This window comes from Tenebrio molitor, chromosome 8 (assembly GCF_963966145.1).
Source record: "Tenebrio molitor chromosome 8, icTenMoli1.1, whole genome shotgun sequence".
Lineage (NCBI taxonomy): Eukaryota > Metazoa > Arthropoda > Insecta > Coleoptera > Tenebrionidae > Tenebrio > Tenebrio molitor.
The window spans coordinates 5,987,357-6,005,954 of NC_091053.1; the positions used below are offsets into that span (position 1 = coordinate 5,987,357).

General features: G+C 35.6%; 1 protein-coding gene and 1 long non-coding RNA gene across 2 annotated transcripts; one reads left to right on the forward strand and one right to left on the reverse strand.

The window, feature by feature from the left end:
• Positions 1 to 6,179: 6,179 nt before the first annotated feature.
• On the reverse strand, positions 6,180 to 8,199 carry alpha-PheRS (phenylalanine--tRNA ligase alpha subunit). The gene is made up of 3 exons (XM_069055892.1): positions 8,044 to 8,199; positions 7,053 to 7,977; positions 6,180 to 7,000 (listed from the first exon to the last, which is right to left on the reverse strand). Exons 2-3 carry the CDS (start codon positions 7,964 to 7,966, stop codon positions 6,433 to 6,435), a joined length of 1,482 nt encoding a protein of 493 aa, XP_068911993.1. The 5' UTR covers positions 7,967 to 7,977; positions 8,044 to 8,199; the 3' UTR covers positions 6,180 to 6,432.
• A 3,343-nt stretch (positions 8,200 to 11,542) lies between these two features.
• LOC138136642 (uncharacterized) lies at positions 11,543 to 14,462 on the forward strand. The gene is made up of 5 exons (XR_011161377.1): positions 11,543 to 12,645; positions 12,719 to 12,829; positions 12,883 to 13,035; positions 13,088 to 14,026; positions 14,080 to 14,462. It is a non-coding gene; the product is annotated as an uncharacterized lncRNA (long non-coding RNA).
• Positions 14,463 to 18,598: the final 4,136 nt, after the last annotated feature.

The following is an 18,598-nucleotide window of genomic DNA, read 5'->3' on the forward strand; positions in this document are numbered from 1 at the left end:
AAAAATATATAGAGTTTAATTTGAAAAAAAAAGTTGGCTATTGTTTGTCAAAAAATAGATGTCGAAAAAAATATCTAATAGGATAATAATGAAGTATTTTTCAAACTATTTTATTTGATGTGTCATTTATTCAAATCGGATGAAGAATAAGAAAGATACAGCGTTAAAGGTTTTTCGTCAGTCACCCTGTATCTGTCCCTTGGTATATTTTACCGAGTGGAACAAAAGTATCACATAATCGCTCTAACTTTTTAATTTGAAAAATTATGAAAAAATGTTTAATATAAAAATTGTTTGGTTTATTATCATGCATGACGTTCAACAAAAATTGTCAATATTCTTGATATTGCATTTTATTACTTAGTAAATTAATTTTATTCTTTTTCCCCATAATGACAAAACTGTATTTATGAATACAGAAAGATACGCTTGTTTGAAAATCACACAAAAAATGTATGGGTGCTATTTAAAAAACCAAAGTTGGTTGCCATAGCAGCCAAACAAAACAAGATAGGAACAAACTAGAAAGACCAGATGATGCAGGATAATACACCAATCAACTTTTATATTAAACATTTTTTCGTAAATTGTCAAATTAAAAAGTTACAGCCAATATTTAATTCTTTTGTTCCACCCTGTATATGAAAATGCTAATAAAGTATTATTATTATTATTATTATTAAAATCGCACGACACTTAAAAATAACCAATAGAAAAACAGAATTCGATGTCGTTTCTATAACAATATAGAGATTTCTTGGAAATTTGTTGCACCTAGCTAACCCAACATGAAATTAATAAGTGGAAATTTTTTAGCCAATCAAAATCATATATTTATTAAAAATCTCAATTTTTTTCTGTTGTCAAGGATAATTCTGTTCTACAACTTGTTTTTTTTTTTGTCTGGTGTTCCACTCGGGCTAATTAATACGTTTTGGAAATGCATTCGAAAAAATTTTCGGAAATAATCAATGGACTTGAGATATTATAAGTGAACATTTTTCACTTGTAATGAAAGAATATTCTCCACTTTTCTTTCACAATGTTTTTTTACTGGACACAAAAAAGACGTAATAAATTTTAATTTCTTTGTTCGATAGTTCCCTAGAAAGTGAATCTGTATCCATAGTTATCAATGTATGAAGGTGTCACTTTTGCTCACTGTCTTTCGCTCACGCATAATTGAAATCGATTTTATGAACAGAATTTGTACTCGTATTGAAAATAATAACTAAAACAATCAAGGCAAGCTGTTGATAAATGCCTTGAAAGTCAGAAAACTTATGTTAAAGTCCTCAAAAACTCGAGGTATTGAATAGAACTATTCGTCGTTCTCAAGTCAATAATTAATAGTGACAGTTACTGTTGTAATGACATCTGATGACATTTGAATTACATTTTTACGTGCTGCCAACTGAAACGTATTAATCACGGCCATCTCGATTTTTTTTATTTTCGATCGCGCACGGTACAAACAGTGTACTCTTCAACATTGAATACCGGGACCACCCTGATGCTGCTCCTGTATTTTAAAAGTATGCCTTCATAACATTTTCGCCTATTCCTGTTTCTCGATTTGCTAATGTGTAAATTTTTCTAATTTCTGGTATCGGAATTTTCATTTTGTACGGAAGATCTGGTAGAGCTCGTGCCAACTCTCATGATCGATGACGCAGAAACCAAAATGCGTACAAACGCGGCTGTACGAGTCGAACTAAAAACGTGGGTACTGTCACCACAAAACTCCGGGATGCAAAACTCGGGGTGTTTTCGACTTTTTGTTTTGGATCTTGGATTTTCAATGTTTGTTTTCATTGTGTTGTCCGATCTTCGTGATTAACCTCCGCTCTCCGTGTTTGCTTCCTTGTTTTTTTGATTTCCGTTCCATTATTGTTATTCCGAGTTTACAAACAGTCTTTTTCAAGACTCCATTAATCTGCATAATTGCAATTGTAAGTATAACACACCTAATTGTGCTTGATTTTTAACCAAAAATACTTGTACTCTTTACAGAATCTTTGAGTGTCATTCATCAGAATGAGCAATCAAAAGAAAGTGGTTCACAGTCAAGGACGGGAAATAATTTATAATGTGTATAAATTTATGAAAAATGAAAAAGACTGTGGAGAAGTTTCAATCCCATTAAACCGCTTACAAGAAAGGGTTGCAGAAGCTACTGGTGTTGGAATCTGCACTCTGAGGAGGATCATTCAGGAAGCCGAAAACAAACCAGTAGGTTCCAAATTTACTTCTCCGAGGAAGAAAATTAATCAACCGAAGCCTAAACAATCTGTGGATCAGTACGAAGAGGAAATTATTCGAAACATTATTTATACATACGCAGATATTCACAAAAGAAGACCAACAATGAAGGCTGTATTTGAAGCAGTGATTTCTTTCTGTCATCAGATGAAGAACAGGTTGACGAAAAAGAAGTTCAAGGGGGTAGCTCTAGTTCAAATCTAGCTGATTTGGGTTGTGAGTTGTTGACTTAAGTAAATAAATAAAAACCTTTTAAGAAAGCGTTGAAAATTTTGTTTCCATTCACTTTACATTTTGCAGGCTTGTGAACTAATTTATGTTGATATTTATCTGACGACAAGTCGGGCATTCTAGTCCAAACCGTTGGAGAGTGCAACATTTAAATTTGGCGCCACTCTGAAATTTCTAACCAAACGACCGATGTTTTCACGTTTCACTTATCAAAATTAGGCTCCGCCTTCGCGCAGCTTTTGTCAAGGTCATCGATCATGAGAGTTGGCACGAGCTCTAGCTTGCGACACTTGCCTCTTCCAGGAGACATACAGCGTGAACATAAAGTTTGGAACAAAATTCATAATAGTGCATTATGTGACGTTTTTAAGAAAATCGCTCGGACAGGTCGATTTTATTTCGAAAAATGCCATCATGTGACGCGCAACTTTCTTAAATGACGTCTTTGGGTTCTGCACACCTTCCTACTACCTAAACGATGAATGAAAAAATGGTACCTTACATAAAAAAAAATTGAGAAAATGACAAAATTCTACTTGAAAAATTTAATTTAATTTTTTTTTGTATGATTATTTAAAATATTTTTTTTAGAAGATTTATTTTAATAGACCAAACAATTTACTGCAAAGAATTCGCGCTGAAATGAAACAAATAAACCCTGACATTATTGAGCGCAGTGTACAAAATGTCGGTGAGCGGGGTACAATTTCAACATTTGCATTAATTTTATTGTTAACGTAAGGTGTTTGTTTGTTTTCCTTTGAGGTCGATTAAAATATCTCATTGTTGGGAAACATCTGTTGACTACTTTTCTAGTCATTCTTAAGTCCCTAAAGGGTACCATAAACAATCTACGTTAACTTCTTTTTTTCACTACTAGTCTTAGAAGGCGTCATTATTGAGACTTGAATCGACCCCAGAAGTAGAATTTCTCTCCCTAGGTTAATAATTTTTTATTATTAACCAGTAGTCAATAATGAACAGCCGTTACCTAGCAACGAAAGATTTTCTTTGATTTTATTGGTTAACGTAGACAGACGATTTTCAATTTTCATAGCATAGTAGTGAAAAAAATAATATATACACCACGCTAGAGAAGACAATTTTAAGCCTCGCTTCTTTATAATAAACTACCTCGGCTTAAAAAAATGTCTTCTCTACCTTGGCGTATAATAACTATTGTGGAACTGACGGCCCAATTTAATAATAAATCATAGCTAAATTTTTCCTAAATGTTTGAAAGGACCCTCATTGAAAAATTACGTAAATTAATGTAGCGGTTATTGAATGAAAACAAAATCTTTACCTGTTTCATTAAAAATTTTAAAATTTTTACAGACTATTCTACAGTGATACACAATCATTCCTGAATTTTTTGAGAATTTTAAATTGATTAGAAGTGGGTGTTTTCGCTCGGGCGGTAAAACTTCACTCACCCGGTACATGTAATTTAGAATTTTTAGATCTAACGTTAACAATAACGTTTTAACATCGACGTAACGTTAACGCAATTGTGAAAGGGCTGTTATGTATTTTGTTCCAAACTTTATGTTCACATTGTATATAATTTTTCATTATCCATTACCACAACGTGCACACAACCACTTTATTGACGTTACAGAACTTTGTTTATTTTGTATTTATTTTTTTTCCATAGCAACAGATCCCTCCGAACATGTGATTTATCTATTTATTTATTTACTTTATTCAATTTTATTTAAAGTTTTGAAACCAAAGTTACAGACATTACACTTTCTAAGGAGGTATCGAACAAAAGCAAATACAGTACTCGAGAGTAAGGCTGTTTTCGTTCACTTGAATTGCATCGTCCATTAGCTGCGCTTCATGGACCAACACGCAATTCGCGTGGACGAAAGCTTTGCCTTCCTCTCTCGTACTGTAAATAACTATTAATGGAATTTTGTTCGATACCTCCCTAGAAAGTGAGTCTGAAAAATACTAAACTTTGCTACCTCCACCTGTTGCCTTATCTCTTTGAGCTGCTTGTCAAAAAAAGTTATTTTTATGACAGAATGACAGGTTGTAACCTTCGCATAACGTTCTCACCAATTAACATAAAAACAAAATGCTTTGGTTTAAGTTTGAAGGTTATCAAATTATTATAATACTAAATCGGCTTGGGAGAAGCTGACGCAACACCTCAGCATACCCCCGAGAGTAGTGCCACCAGATGGCAACAAGAATGTGTACTCTTTTTCCATATTTATTTGTAACGTTGCAAAACAAACCGAGAACAGTTACATATCTCATATTTTTTTCTTTCCATTCCTGGGACTAATTAATTTACCAAGATACTAGCGAAGTAGAGAACCAAAACTGTTGGTAGTGTTAGTACTTAAAGGTTGAATTCAATGCGATTCATTCCCACGTACATCATACGTGCGTGTTCAGCCAATCAGAGCGCTTGCTTTTATCCAATCAAAAATGTTTATCGAGATTAAAACATCCTGCTAGTCTGTCATCTGTCAAAAGTGATTAAAATTGCATGCTAGTCCTGTCACATTCTCAAATTGTTTTTAATAACTGTATTATAAATAAACAATTACCTAACGTTAAAATTTGTATTCTGAAATTAGGTAATCTTGCCAAAAATAACACGACCTAATTTTCGACATCTGATAAATTTCCCAATTTTCACTTAAACATTTTTACTTTAAACAATTTTACTCGTAGATATTTGGGCATTTTTATTCAAAGGTTAAACCCTCTACGGGGAAAAACCCTCGAACTAAAGCTCTCGGGTCTAACCAGAATAAAAGGGCCCAAACTCAACTCGTAAAATTCTCAAAGCAAAAATTTTCGTAAAATTGAAAAATTTATCACAAGTACCTATAATATACTCGGTGCCCCAAAATTCGCGGAACAACTCAATGGGGCAATGTCAACTCATGTTAGAAGATAATTAGAAAAAATTTAAAAAAATCTGTACCTGTTAGATTTGAAGGCTCAAAAGGTGCAGCTTTGATCTCGTTTATTTTAAATAGGTATTAAAAAAGATTTTCACTACTAAAACATGTATTTTTGTAAACCAAAATTGACCGCCCAAAGATTTTTTTGAAAAAAATTATGTTTAATTTTTAATGAATTTATTCCATATGTTTGCCGCTCGTATATTATTGATTTGGATTTGGGGTGTATGTTTGGTTGCCTATATGCCGGGCAAATTAAGTACCTGCAGTGTTAGGGCCTGTTTATAGAAAGAGAATTAAATATTTAATGCGAATTAACTTTTAATGCGCGATTAACCCATGAATCCGAAATTTCAATTGGTGCAATCTGATCACGTGTTCAGTTAATCTCGCATTTAATTTCGATTAACTTAATTTCGCTTCTGTAAACTGGCCCCTAATGTTCTCTTTCAATTTTTAGTTACTTACGTCGTTTAAAACTTAATAATTGATAGTTCACATAAGAGTCTTCTAGTCTAAAAATTTGAAAAAAATCATTCTTTTCTTTTATTGGTTTAATAAATTTTAATGGTTTTATTTCTTTGAAAAAAATTGTAATGTATTGCAATGTCGAAATATTCATCAAATTGAATGCAAAAAGACATCAAAAGAGTTATAATACTGCGAGTGATCGTCTATGATTACAATGTCGGTAGTGAACAGTGCGGCCTGAATACCATAAAAGCAATATTTATGATAACAAGAAACTAAGCGAGGTCAGGTCAGGTCCTTTATTATAACAATGTCAAAATGTGAACATCTTGAAAATTAATAATGATCAATTCAAGCTTGTGTGGTTGTAAGAATCACATTTAATCACAATTAGCTTCAAAATTATATTTCTTGAAAAATTAATGTCAAGACTTGAATCTGGAGAATTAGTGTTCGCCTGTACAAAATCAAATGAAAGAAATGATACGTGATTCGTTTCTATACAAATGCAATAAATAAGACACGCAAGGCCTCCACACTACTTGTCCAGCCTGCAGATCGGACTCCTTTGCACCATCTCCAAATCCACTTTCGGCCCTACTAGATCCCGGATGTTATTGAGACCGTATCTGATCATAGTGGGTCGCTCCAACGACAGCCCCCACGCGATAACTCTCACATTCTCCGGGAGACCCATCGTCAGCAACATCTCCGGCCTAAACATCCCCGAATTACCGATTTCGATCCACTTCCCTAACCCATTGTGGAAACAGAATATCTCCATGCTGGGCTCAGTGTATGGATTGTACGCTGGCTTGAATTCCAGCTCGGTTATGCCCAACTTCTTGAAGAACTCGGCAAAGACGCCGATCAAATCGCCCAAAGAGACGTCATAATCCGCGATCACTCCTTCGACTTGATTGAATTCAGCCAAGTGCGTCGCGTCTAACGTCTCATTCCTGAATACTTTGTCAATACTGAAGAGTTTGGTGGGTTTGAACTCCTTCTCTTGCGCCAGCTTGTAGAGCATGCGTGCGCTGTTGGCGGTGGTGTGAGTCCGAAGCAGATTCTTCTGTGCTTCTTCAATTTTCCATTCATAGCGGTACCTGTCAAATAACAGAAATTATCAAGTTGGTACTCGTGACTTTTGACAGTTACCCTATAGATCCATAGCCGCCTTTACTATGCACTTCTTTCACTCTCTCTTTGTACTCCTCTGGGAAATTGGTGGAGATTTTGGGGTCCGATATGAAGAAGGTGTCGTGGGCGTCTCTCGCGGGGTGCTGTTGGGGTTGGTACAAAGCGTCGAAATTCCAGAACGAACTCTCGATGTAGTTGTTTGTGGGCATTTCAGAGAATCCCATTTCCAGGAAAATTTGTCTGAATTCGGAGCGCACTTTCAGCAAGGGGTGCAAATAGCCGCAGTCCAGAGGCACTCCCAAGGCGTCGAAATTGTAGTCTTTGAACTTCAACGCCTGCCAGCTCCCAGTTGTCAACATCTCGGCTGTCAGGTCGGTTTCTAGTTTCGCCAAAGTCAGACTGAAATCTGGACCTTTGCTCAGCTCGAAGCTCTTCAGCACCACCTCCTGGATCAACTTTCTCTTCTTGTATTCCTGTTTGACGTTGTCTGCGATCTGTGCCACGTGACCAGAAAGAATCAATTTGAGGTTTGCCTGCACTGTGTCCACTATCTTTTGGACTTTCTTTTTGATGATGGGGGCTCCGCCGTTCTTGTCCATCAAGATCCATCCCGCCGACATGGCTTTGCTGAATCCGACTTTAGCGTTGGGGATTTTCATCAGTTCGGCTTGTGCGGTGCCCTCGTCTGAGACGGCGTTGAAAATTTTCGCCTCGTGGCTGCCAGTGTCTGCTATCATTTTACCTTCTTCGGTTAGTTCGATGAACTTGTCGCTTTGGGGTTTCGCGAGGACCAAGTCGCCATGGGCTTGGATGCTTTTCAGGGCTCCGATGATCTTTTGGTGGTCCTCATTGAACAGTCTTGACAAAGCGACGGTGTTGACAGGGTCGTTGTCTGACAGATGTCTCAAAATTCTTTCACTTAATTCTGTCATTTTGAAAGAGGCTAAAACATGGATGTATCAAAAAATTAATTATTTTTCGGTGTTTTCGGAATGATGTAATACTTTACCTTGTTGGGTTCATCCAACGTGTTCACTAATAACCTGTACGCCGGTGTACACGTTTGACGTTTGAAGTGACGTTTCAGTGTTTGACATTTACATAAAATCAAATATGTGTACATGACTACCAATCCATAGATGCAATGTCCCTATGTAATGATTAGACCTGCAAATAAATAAAGAATTTAAAAATAAGAAAACTCTTCTCTGAGATTGAAAATGTCTAACGTTACAGAAACTTGGAATGGAAAATGTCGTTTATTATATTTTATTGCAGTGGAGACAGTAGGATATTTCTTTCAGTCACAAAAATTCAAACGTGCAACTACAGAATCTGCAAAAAACGTTAAGGTCACTAATGTCAATCTATCTTGTGAACAGAAAATGTGTTTACGTAATATTGTCACCGCCGTGTGTATAGTTGGTTGCATATTTTAAAAACACACTTTTTTTCTTATCCCAGATTTTTTGAAAAATTATATTAAATCACTCATCATATCATTATCATATTGACCCCCTCGTCATTGTAATACATTTTAATGATGATTTATCAATGATTTGATTTGTCAATAACGCTAGGAGTTAGCATTAAATGCATAATCATGATATTGATGTGTAATGAGTTAATGATATAAAAAATCTGTAAAACATTTGAAAGTGAGCTTATTGATTGTGTTTGTTTTGTTTTTATGTATAATGTATTCCAACTTTAAAAAAACGATGCTTGGCCATGACAATCTGACAGATTTCATCCTGTATATCTGAATAAAAGTTTGGTTAGGAATTTTGAAAATTTTGACGGCACAGTGTTGCCATACTTAGGTTCCGCTTTTTTGCGAATCGATTGAAACTGTATTACAAGAGATTAATAGAGAACTCAGCATTTTTTATTAAAAATAGCAATTGAAAAAAAAGACAAATCAAAATGTAAACATCTGGTGGAGGCTTTAGTCGTTGAATGAGTTTCAAGAACGCTTGCTTTAGTTTAACAAGCAGAAAACGGATAAGTTCTCCAAAATGGAATCACTTTTTTCAAAAGACATCTACACTTTAACCTCCTCCATTATTTCATTTTCAGAATTATCTTCATCATTATATTCCGAATCATCTTCTAATGTTTAGCCCACGAATAATTTCGTTCAGATCTCTTTTAAAAAATGGTTCCACTTTTCTGATTTTCCTCTTTTTGTAGTTCTAGTATCCTCCAGACCCTTTTTTGTAATTATGCAATATATAACAGATCTTCCCATCTATCTCTCGTTTAAAATGTGTCTAGCCCTTCAACACACCATGTTTTGTCTCTACAAACACAACTTTTGGCATTATGTACTTGTAGTAAACCCTTTAAATTATTAATTTGTGTTGTCTAATTTAAAATAAATTGGAAAAACGTCAAAATGACATTTATTGACAACTTTATTTACTTTTTGTTTTAGAATCATCTTGCAACTAAGGGCCGGTTGCACCAACGTGAGTTAAATTTAACTACAGTTTAAAATATACGAAAACATTGTCACAACAATAGGTAACCAAAGTAACGAAGCATTTTAACCTACAGTTAACTTTAACCGGCGTTGGTGCAACCGGCCCATAGCACTTCAAATTTAGTTACAAAAGATTTACAACCAAAATGAAATGAAATATAACTACTGCTTTCCTCAGTACTGCCAATTTAACAAAATTAAAGCATGGCAACCTATCGTTTTTTTAAAGATGGAATAGATTATATTAAAATCTTGGATTAAGGCCTGGTTTATTCACCTTCAAGTAACTTTATTTGAACGGTAATTACCATGGGTCCACCAATAGCAGATTCTAAATCATAGCAACTACTAGCCACATAAATTTACTTGAAGGTGAATAAACCGGGCTTTAAATAAAAATAATAAGGAGGTTAAATTTAAAAGAAGCGCCACGTTGCCATTATGTCGAAAGTCGAAAGGTTGGCAACTCCGCTGTCCATTCCCACTTCCAGATTCCAGAGGTCGTCCTGATATTGGTGAATGTAAAGTCCCTAGATATACAGGATGGGGCATCGTATACGCGCACGCGGGAAATCGCGACTTCTAATTAAATAACATTGTCGAAATTTTTTACACTTACCTGGCTGTTGGTAAGGTACATTGCATAATTTTTTGATAATTTTTCACTTACAAACAAAGCCAAAAATAAATAAAATGTAAATTTCAACCAAAAAGTCAAATTCTGATTTTTGTACTGACCTATCCAGATTCACTTCCTATAACTATTTACGAAATCAGCGGAAAAAAACACCAATTAATGGGGATAGTTCTTTTTAAAACCGAATTGTCCTTCACGATTCCTTGTCACAAATTAAAATGTGTAGACGAGAAACAATATTATTGATTCAATTGTCGTTACAATAAGAAAGCTCGTGGTCATTGAAATTAGATGAATAAATTATTATAATTGAAACTCAATGTCGGAAAGAATCGACTTTTCATAGCTTTATTAAATATACACATATCGAAAATGAACAATGTTGTTGATTAATTAAGCTGTATAATTACTAATTACATTACAGCAATAGTTCTAGTTTAAGTTGTAAAAGAACATAAATTCAAACACTCGTAAAATTATCATTATCATTAATAATGAAACAATGAATAGTCGATGGTAGGTCACAGGAGATGCCAGAGGTGCTCCATTACTAGTGAGGGTGCAAGTTGCAATGGAGTCCCGCAAGAAGATTATTCCCAACGACAGACACCTACATTTCAAATTTTCTCTAAACAATCAAACATATGTGACTTTGAAGAAAGTCTACATCGATTTTTCCTACAACAAATTTACGAAGTTCTACAACATCTTTTGCTTGACCATTCAAACATTTCTTTTATTACTTCAGATTCACTTCATGGTCAATAACTTTACCATTGATTTGATTGCCAAATACAGCTGCACGATGATGCTGTCATTTTATGTAAGTAACTAAAATACCGTAGAATCCACCTGTTCAATGTGCGTAATAGTATATTTCAAACCAAGTTAAGAAAGTGGTTTCTTGCAGACCGCAGGCAAAGATTATAAACCGAGTCGTAGACGAGGTTTGTAAGTGCCTAAGGTCTGCAAGGACACTTTCTTAACAAGGTTTGAATATAATTTTTTTTCCTACCGGCACAACTTTGTTGAAAAAAGTCAAAAAAGATGGTTATATTCGTGATTAAAACGAAAATTTTGAGAATTGAATAGTAGGCTGTGTTATTTGTTTAATTAACTTGTCATCGCATTTGAAGATTTGAGGTTTGTTGGAAAATTTGATATCAACAGGGTAAAGTAATCTACCTACCTAGCTTATCTGTTTATTTTCCAGATTATATGATTGACCTACCAACTTACTTCATTGAATTGGCTTTCATTTATCAATAACTTATTTCACTTTTGACACTTTTGACATTTGTATTTTGGTACAGTTTTACCATAAACATTTCATGATTAACTTTCTTACCTTAGCGAGAAAGTTGAATTTTCTCACAGTTGTCAGGAGTGTTGCCTATGTGACTTTAACCACTTCCAGAAGTTAGTAACATTTTTGGTGCAATTTTTAGTAATATTTAACGTTTCAAGGTTTGAAGCAAGCAAGTTTGACTTTGTCGATCTTTTATATTTTTCTTTACAATCAGGTACACAGCAATTCGCAACCATGATAGCACTTTAAAGAATTAACTAATATTTTCTCTTGTTTTAACCTCAATAACCGACATTCAGCTGTGAATGAGTGTCATGACTGTTTGTAGCTTTAGCCACTTCTAAGCATTGACAGCGCGCGATATACAAAAAGAGGTTAATAACGCTTTCCATACCAACTCGTGCGCAATCGTCTGTCTTATTTTAACATTGGGAATTTTATTTCTTCTACCTTTTTCCCACTCATTGCCTTCTTCCCTTGAATAGGTGGATTGAATGTAAAAATTCACGAATCATTTGTTTAGTTTAGGCCCAAGTAACGATGGTATTTGCCATAATTGTTGAACCTAAACTTTTTGAACTGATGAGTATGGTTGAAAACAGCTTTTGGACAGAAGACAGCGCCGGTGTCGAAACACGACAAAGGATTGTTACAAAATCGAAGATATTTTTGAAAATGAATTTTGTTTTCCTTAGTACTTGGCTTATTGTGTCTGTAACGATGTTACCAATATTTGGTGATCACAAAGAATGGGTGCTTGTTTCGATGATTTTTGAGAAACATTTTGGAACTTGGGGGATAATTCATGAATGGATTTATTTTTCGATCATCCCGTTTATGCTTTTCTCATCAATTCGGTTCGGTGGGGCTCTGTTCTACGCAACATTAATGTTGCACGTGCAGATGTTTCTCATTAACGAACATATTTTGCAAATTTCTAACATTTGTGAGGATGCAAGTTGTGAAGCATCTTTTCACTGTACAATATCTCAGAAATTGCGTTTTTGTATCGACCATCACGTTTGCATCAAAAGGTGAAGGCAATGTTTAATTTCTTCGGTTTTAACAACGTTTTTGCAGGTTAATAAAAATGCTTCTTCGAATTGTGCGTCTTCCGATGGCAATATTTACGATCCTTGCTGCTCTGTGTACTACTTCGATGATGTTTTTCTTTCTTAACGTAAGTGTTTTGAAAAGTCAAGTTTTAGAAGAATTTTCTAAGTGTATTTCAAATTTCGAATAATTCGTTTTAGACTTTAGGAAACATGACCACCATTTTGAAAGTTCGTTTGGTTCTAATGGTCACTTTGCACATTCTTACTGTTTCCATCTTCTGTGTGGCCGGACAAATGCTTCTGAATGAGGTAGTTTCAACAGAATGAGCCAATTACAGCATATTTATCCATTAATATTTCAGACTACTAAAATTTTTGATACTCTATCATCTTGTTCGTGGTACGAATGGAATGCAGAAAATAAAAAGATTTTTTCAATTTTTTTGTCAAATAGTCTAAAACCCTTAGGATTTTCCTTCGCTGGAGTCACTTTAAACTACAAACTCCCACTTTCCGTAAGTTGAAAACGAAATTAAATAATTAAGTGTAAGTAATAAGTATTTACAGATATTTCGTACGGGATTCACTTATGCTCTCGTTCTTTATCAGTTAGAAAACAATTAATCCCCAACAAATACTTCTGGCAATATAAGTAAGACCAGACTATGCAACTCATCAAACTAATCAAGTTAGATATTTTTCATTTCTTCATGATGTTACGTTATCTTCATAATATTGTCTAAGTGTAATGTACAATAATTGTCCTCCTCGTCTGATGCACTTCATTTAAAAGAGTTTGCTTGAAATAAATGTTGTAATAAATATTTAAAATAAATACTCAAACATTAAATAAGACTCAAACACAGTCGTTAAATTTATGATTAGCATGAATAAAATCCTTCAAATAAGAAATAGTGGATGCATTTGGTACGAATTTCGTTACCGGCCTGTGGATATTATGTTGCCTGACCGATATCGATTAGTGACGAACAATAGTTATTTACACTATGAGAGAGGAATGTAAAACTTTTGTTCACGCGAATTGCAAGTGAACAAAACAGCCTTACTCTCGAGTGCTGTATTTGGTTTTGTTCAATACCTTAGACACCTCCTTGGAAAATGAATCTGTAACTTTACATTCAAAATATTAAATAAAATCAAAATAAAATAAATAAATCACATTTTCGGAGAGATCTGGAAAAAAATAAAATTCAAAATAAACAAAGTTTTATAAAGTCCATAAAGTGATTGTGTACACATTATGGAAATGAATGTTGAAGAATTCTATGTTCCTGATGATATCCTGGACGAGGCAAGTGCCGCGAAGTACCAAATGGTGCCCACGAAATCAAAATTACGATACCAGAAAGAGAGAAACGGATCAAGGGAAAAGACGAAAATGTGATGCTATACTTATTTTAAAAATATAGAAGCAGCATCAGCGCTGTCGTGATATTCAATGTTGAAGAGTACACTGTTTGTATTTCAAAACGTTGGCATCTCCAGGTAAGAGGTTTTTTAATAAGCTATTTGTCGTTTTAATATAGTAAATGGTACAGGTTCAGCAGTCTCACCTCCTTTTTGAAAACAAAATGTAGAAACTATCAGCCGAAAAAAACTGCAACTTTTTCAAGAAACGATGTTTGTAAGTTTTTATTGGAAGCGGCGGACCAAGAGTGGTTCCTTCAGAAAGTTGTACTATATTCGGTTGTTGTCGTTGTGATGAATTATGTAAAATGATGAATTGTTATAGTTATTCTTTAACCCTCCACCACCCGGCGGCACGGCAATTTTGCCGGAGTACATACACTATTACGGATAATACTATCAACTAATAGTGCAGTGCTTATCCAGATAATTACCGACGTCTCGCCTCCACATTTGACTTTTTTGTGTTTTATGTATGTAATTATTTTCAATATACAAATTCTGTTTCATAAAATCGAATTTCAATTATGCGTGAGCGAAAGAGAATGAGCGAAAGTGAAACCTTCACCCACGTAGAGTACCTACTGTTACGATTTAAATTTCGCAGCAAATCGTAAATGCTAGAAGGTTCGCGAACGTTCCAGAACGGGCTCTCGGACTTCCGGTGCCGGCCGCGACAAATTTGCGAGAGGAGGGGAAAAGATATAAAAGGTGGAACGGACGCCATTTTAGAGGTTCTCGACAGGTTCTCGGTTGACATTTACGAGTGAATCCGTGTGTGTGTGTTTGTGCTCAAAGGGGGAAATTAGGAGGTGTTTTCTCAGTGCAACAGGTGCTGGCGAACCCGTGGAGGAAGACCGAAGCGGCTGGAAAATCGTCCAGGAGGAGCTCCAACCGTACGCTGCGGCGGATCTATACTTGGGCCAACCAACAGATATAGTAATAAAACCGCCCCCTAGTGCCCGCGTATTTTAAATAGCAGCTTCCAATTGGCTTATTCAAAACGTGCGCAGATTTTCGAAAGCCTGATTTACATCCACAAAAATTACTTGACGGCATTCGGCGTCTCATTCGTTTTAACCTCGTTTTGGGAGTTTGACCACGTGTTTATGTTTGTTTGTTTTCCTTGGCATTTTTCGATTTGTATTACAAAATAGTTTTTTTTTCAAGACTTTTGGTTCTCTATTTGTTAGAAAAAACCTGCTTCATTGTGAAACAGGCTTCGGCGTACATCGTTCGGTAATTGTTCACTTTAACTACTTCTGGAATTTTCGCGTTTTTTCTGGCTAGACAGCCTCAGAGCGTCCTCCTAGATCGTGTTCCACCATTCAAACCTTGTGAAAATGCCTTTTTTTTCTCTCTTGTTGTGTTTCAAGGTCGCGTCAAGGTCGCGCCAAGTCTTAGTATAACTAAAGGGTAAGGAAAATTTTCATTTGCACAAGGTTTGACTGGTGAGAAACGATATAGGAGGACGTCCTGAGGCTGTCTAGCCAGAAAAAACGCGAAAATTCCAGAAGTAGTTAAAGTGAACAATTACCCATCGTTCTACGCAACTAGGCCACATCCCCTTTTTTTTTATTATTATATCTGTTGGTTGGCCCAAGTATAGGCTTCCTTCACGAGGGTCAACGACCCTACGCGTCAGCGGATCACATTTCGCCACCCTGTTGGGCGGGCGTCATCCCCCAGGATCCCACCAGAGAGCAGGACCTCACACCGGACAGTCCTTGGCCGAGGAACCCGAAGTCCAGGAACAAATCTTATCTGGCAAGGTCCTTCAGTGTCTTTCTTGTTCTGTCCGCCATTTTGGCATTTTTCTTTTACATAGTTTTGGACTATCAGACCTGAAGCGACCTCGCCAGAAAAGACGCGTCAGCTGGTACTCGGAAGGTTTTTGTTACGTCTCATTATCCTTTTTTTTACACCGGGGCTATCTCTTACTTACCTTCGTTTATTCCTAGGAAGGGTCGGGGGGAGGAAGGACCCCGAGGACTTTCCGAGGATACGGACGGCGTGATAGACCAGCGGCGGAAGAGGGACTCGGAGGACCTTCCTCCAGCTCATTCTTCCCAGGACTCTCCTATTTGATTCCAAGCCCCAGACCCGGTGTAAGGAATTGTCCAATTTCACTTTCATTCATTTAATAATTTTTAAGTATTGCCTGGTAGAACCGGCACTTTTTGTGAATTTAAATTAGTGGTTTAAGCGCCTTCTGCGTTTTACTTTTTGATTTTCATCTTGTCTCATCACCTACTTCACTTTTAAGGCTTTTGAATTTGTTTATTTTACCCTAGAGTCAATTACATTAACTTTGAATTAATAGTATCGTTTTGGGGTTAAGTTTTATTCTCTTCAATTCATTAGGCTACAGTGTATCGCCCGAAGTGGCATCTAGGTTGTCCTTATCTTTATTTAAAGTGTCTCGCTGTATGTCCAGTAGTCGAGGATTAAACTGTGTAACTTATATCCGTGTTTCTGTCCAACACCTGGTATACCACCGTGTTTGTAAATCATCATTTGTTTTCTTTAATCGTCTTGCTCTCGAGACGTTAGTGTGTGTGTGCCGGACTAGGAGACAATCAGTCACAAAAAAGCGTTATTTTAAATTTTCCCCAGAGTAAGTCGGGAAATTTAATTTTACTCCAGTAAAGGTAAAAATAATAACGTAACACTACCTATGTACCAAACTCCATTCTACAGCCGGTATACCTTATATTTAATAAGTATCGGTTCCTTTTGCAATAATATTGAAATTTCTGCCATTGTTGTCTATTTTTAAAGTATTTTCAAAAAATTTATACAATTTTACTTTTCTAATACAGCGCACCCACTTTTTACAGATTTTAAGGGATGTACAAAATGTTGCTTGGCAATGTTTCATCAATTATTTCAAAAGGAAAAACCTTATAACAGGGCGGAAAGTGGCCTATTACTGACCAAGAGAGTTAGGAATGTGCATATTACAATACGATTCCGACTACATGCGGTTGTATCGCCACGATAATTAATTATTTTTGTAATTTGTATGCGTTGAAGCTAAGGTAAATAAGATGCAGTGGAAACGCGATACTATGACAATAACAGTTAATTATTCGTTATTTTTGTTTTTTCCGAAAATCGAAAAAAATCATGAATTCGAATGAACTTTCAAATTCTATTAGGGCCCTTCACAAAGTTTGATTTTTTTGTTTTTTTTACTTTCTCCTTTATTACCCCGACACATTTTTAAACCCCCTTTGCAATCCCTTTTTTATTGCTGTCTTCTCCGCCTTCACATTATTCTTATTCCTTCATTAATGACTCGTTATTAGAGACATTAATTGAAGAAATTGAAAAAAGACAAGCTTTATGGTATAGTAAATGCACAGTGCAAAAATTTTGTTTTTTTAATTTATGATTTTGAAAGTTATAAAATATGTCGAACTAAAGGATATCTGTATCCTACGTCAAATCTCATATTTAATTAATATCGCGTAGATTTTATCAACTGTGTATAAGCAATCGGCCGATTAATTAATTAATTAACTAATTAATTAATTGATTAGTAGTCGACTGTCTGCGCAACGACAGTCAACCAAATAGTTTAGTTTGCCTGGTGTACGCAGAAGCTACCCAATCGGACTAAACTATGGGCCAATATTTTAGTGGGTAATGTGCGGCGGCCCTTAGGATTTACCTTTGCTGGAGTCACTTTAAACTCCCACTTTCCGTAAGTTGAAATAGTATATTAAATAAAGAGTTTTATAAAGGTTGATTTGGCGTACGAGTCCCAAGTGTAGAAAACGACCCGTAGGGGAGTTTTGTATGGGACGACAAAAAATATTTTTGTTCGGCGAGCCCCTTAAAGGCTCTAAATCGCTTAAAATCTTTAAAACTAGCTTGACGTTTCGTTTTGACAAGTTGTCAAATTTATCAAAATCCGTTCACACAGGAGAAAGTTCCCAAATTCTGACAGTGTCGAACAAAAAAAATATTTATTACTAATAAATACCTACCCAAGCATTAAATAGGACTCGAACATAGTCGTTAAATTATCGTTAACGTAAATAAAATCCATTAAATAAGGAATAGTCGATGAATTTGTCACGAATTTTGTTACCGGTCTGTGGATATTCTGTATCTAGTACGTTAAAAGTAACACACCGATAAAATTTTAAAGCTCCGTCAAATCGAAAAAGCAATTCTGTATCTGCGCATCCTGTTAAAATTTTGTCGTACGTACGTCAATTTTGGGAGGAAGTACTATGGCGGCCAAAAAATTTCGACCGTCATTTTTCCGTCATTTCAAAAAAATCGGTGTAGTCCATTCCTTATTGTCATTATGATTGATGTTTTTACTTGTCACTTTTGAAAGTCAAACAAAATGCCATCGGTATCAAATTTTAATAAAATCAAAATAGTAACTCTTGCACAAGCTCAGATTTCGATGGACCTTCGTATACCTAAAAGTACAATTTCGTCCATTCTTCAGAAATGGAGACAAAATGGAATGTAACTATTGAAAGACGCCAAGGCTCAGGGAGGCCTAGCACATTTACTGCAGAAGAAGATAATATGCTTCTCCATAGATTACGCAATAGCCCTTTTATGACGGCTGTTGAAGGGGTAAATACAAGCAAATACAACGGAAAGGAGCGGTCGATTTTCGGC